The 3,199-nt window shown below is 44.2% G+C and overlaps 1 protein-coding gene across 4 annotated transcripts in view; it reads left to right on the top strand.

The window, feature by feature from the left end:
* The window catches only part of slit1a (slit homolog 1a (Drosophila)), an 88,206-nt gene that overhangs the window by 11,697 nt on the left and 73,310 nt on the right, over positions 1–3,199 (top strand). For all 4 annotated transcript variants that reach the window (XM_032540501.1, XM_032540499.1, XM_032540500.1 and 1 more), the window contains exon 2: positions 1,130–1,201. In XM_032540501.1, coding sequence (XP_032396392.1) covers positions 1,130–1,201 — 72 coding nt within the window. The remainder of the gene's footprint in view (positions 1–1,129; positions 1,202–3,199) is intronic.

Genomic DNA, 3,199 nt, shown 5'->3' with positions numbered 1-3,199 from the left:
ACACACACACACACACACACACACACACACACACCATCTGTCTGTAATGACTGTTCTCTTTCGTACTGCATAGCACTACAGTCCCTGGAGTGGTCATTAGACAGAGAAGGAGAGAGTGACTGAGGGAGAGACCAGTGCTTTTGGCGTAGATTTGGAACCAGTTTTTTGGTTGTGCTTTGGGGTTGGGGGTTGGAGACTCAGAGTAGGGTGAACCCATCATGCTAAGAAAGTGCAGTAGCACAGAGAAACATTTGCGTTCAATGCTGGCTTTCTGTTCCCTCAATACAATCTGCTACTGGGGTCCCACAGTCTTATGTAGCAACATAGGACGATACAAACCTTTCTTATATCAGCAGAAGTGACTGAACTATTGAGGGTGCTACAGTCAAGTTCAGCATGCTACAATTTGAGTTATCATAGACATGATACTTTGGAAAGAATTATTGTCAACCATTAGATGATGGTTATCTTGTTAGACACCAACAAAAAATGTAAAACCTTTTTTTCAACTATTTTGTCTCTCCCTTCCTTTGCAGCAATGGCTAGCTCTCAGCAGGGAGGCTGCTCCCATTATATCCACAGCACTTAGCTTTTTGGCCTTGTGGCCCTGCCCAAATCCCCTCCGTTGGCTCCTGCTAATCCTTACCAATAGTAGAAGGACAGGGCAGACAGAGAGAGAGGGGGGTTGGTGGGAGAGGGCTGGAATAGAAAGACAAACAGGCAGCTCAAATGTGACTTCCATTTTAATAGGACTTCTTAATATCTCCCAGAGGAATAAGAAGTGAGCCTGAACTTCCCTCTAACACAACCTTACTGATTCCACATGTCAATATATGTTACAGTTAACATCTAAAGCAATTTGCATTTCACAAAAACACCAGTAATTAAAGACATTCTCAGCATATATTACGCCAGTAGCATACTTACATGCAAGCTTGGGGTACTGTATGTGTACAGTGTGTGGCTAAAGTGTGGTGTGTGTGTTGCAAAGCTCCATAGTTTGACTCGGGTATCAGTAGACAAAGATGCCTCCGTGCCACTGTCTGCTCCTTCAGTCATAAGGCGGAACAGGTTCAGAGGGAGAATGAAGATTAATTATTCATATATGTTTGCGTGTCTGTCTTTGCAGGGAGCTGAATGGGAATAACCTTACACGCATCACCAAGAGTGACTTCGCTGGACTTAAGTACATTCGAGTTCTGTAAGTACTTGATGAGATGTTTGTATGTGTATCTGTGGTGTAAGTCCGTGTCTGAGTTTATCTATTCATGCAAACTTGAGCTGTATCTAACAAGTTGCACAGATATGCTGCTCAAATTAGCATAAACCCAGTGAAGTGGAGAGGCTTCTGTCAAGAGCCCTACTCCAGAGTACATTAAGCAACTGAGTGACTGCAGTTAGCAAAGTAATGGACTTCTCTCTCACTGTATTCTGTATGTTGTTGTAACACTTATTGTCCCTTAGATGCACACACACTCACTTGCCCTCTGTTACCAGACACAACATGTAATGTGTACACAAGCGCCAGTCCTAAATAGGCTCTCAACACAGTTAACACATTCAGGTGAAGTCATTGACTCCCTCTGTGTTGAAATTAAACAGCACTTGTGACTTCAGGTATTAAAGTAGTTGTAAAACTGTTGATATGTGTGCATGTGAGCGTACACACTTGTGAGTAGTACCATAGGTGTTGAAAACACTGCCAGAGGGGAAGCTGTGTAGACCGGAACATGTTTTAAATGTAACACAAGTCACACATAATTCCTACTACCCAGCAAAGACTAGCAAAGACTATTTTCAAGCCTCATCGTTACTCGCCCATCCCCCCCCGTCTCCCTATGCATGCCCCCTTTTCTGCACCACCTTCAACCCCTACGTGAAGGTTAAACGCCTTCATGTCGGCAGCTTGTCACCAGCAAGTGAGAAGGAAACAACTTGTAGGAGTACTAAAGACAGAACTTCCCTTGCTGTAAAGCCTCCGATTCCCTCACAGCCACAACTGTGCTACGTGTAACAGACACACTCGCTTTCTGAAATGTCAGCCAACTATATACAGAATACATGATTAACATGGTTTAGGTGCAAGGAATGTCTGTATGTGCTACCAGAAAAAAAGTCTGTCTCTGTTTACTGGAAGGTGACCTTTGTAGGGCAACAGCATTAAAACTAACAGCGGGTTGACCTCTGACCCCTGGGCAACCCTCAGAAGGAGCCAAACAGGAACAGAAGTTTATCTTTACAGTCAGCTGCCATCTATCCTGTTAGTTGAAAATCAACACAGCTGATTTACCATCATTCGTCTGGCACTGGGTGCTTGACTTGTCTTCATGAGCAGTGTGTGTGTTTGTGTGTGTATATGTAAACAACACAGGAACAATCTGGAAACAGCAGAAAGAAAGAGATCAGAAACTGAAAGCTACATGGCCTCAGACAAAAAGTTTTCTCAATTCAAAAGTACTCATTGCGATTTTTTTCACTTCCATCTAAATTCATGAGAAAGAGATCGGAGGTGAATTGCACTTTTCTCTCTATGTTTATGGAGTGCGAGCAGTGATTAGCATTTATATTCGATGGAGAGGAAACCCAGACTGCTGAGTTGCCGCGTGGCGTGGCCTCACTGGAGACATGAGAGGTTGCCTTCAACACAGAACAGTTGTATACGTAATGAAGGAAAGCTCTTGTTGCTTCTAAAGCTGCTGGACGCTTTTTTCTCCTTCCTAGGCTTGTGTTATTGTAACACTTCCAAAACCATCCCAGCTTCTTTTTTGTGCATTAGCTTTGGCAATGTAGGTGAGGATAGGATGTGTTCCTGCTTGTATATGTTTGTGTGCGTCCATGTTTGTTTGTGTTTGACTAATAGCCTTGATGTACTGCCTGCAACTTTGATATTCTCCAACTATGCTATCCAACAGGCCCACATGCAAAAACACACAGCCCACTTTCCCCTGATTGTGCCAATTGTAAAAACCTTGGAGCCCACCTCAGTTTCCCTTCTCACACTTTCTGACCCCCTGCCTACCTTTCATCTCGTCTCCACCAAGCCGCTACATCCACTGGACCACACCAGAGGCCGCATCCACACTTTCTGAGCCACCATAGAAACTTTCCTGGCTGCTATTCCTGCTTCTTTTGCCAAGATTCCACACTGTGCCCTCAGTCCACACCGCTGCCCTCTGTGTGTGTGTGTGTGTGTGTGTGT

This window comes from Etheostoma spectabile, chromosome 17, assembly GCF_008692095.1.
Source record: "Etheostoma spectabile isolate EspeVRDwgs_2016 chromosome 17, UIUC_Espe_1.0, whole genome shotgun sequence".
Taxonomy (NCBI): Eukaryota; Metazoa; Chordata; class Actinopteri; order Perciformes; family Percidae; genus Etheostoma; species Etheostoma spectabile.
This window is presented reverse-complemented; position numbering and strand designations above follow the sequence as displayed.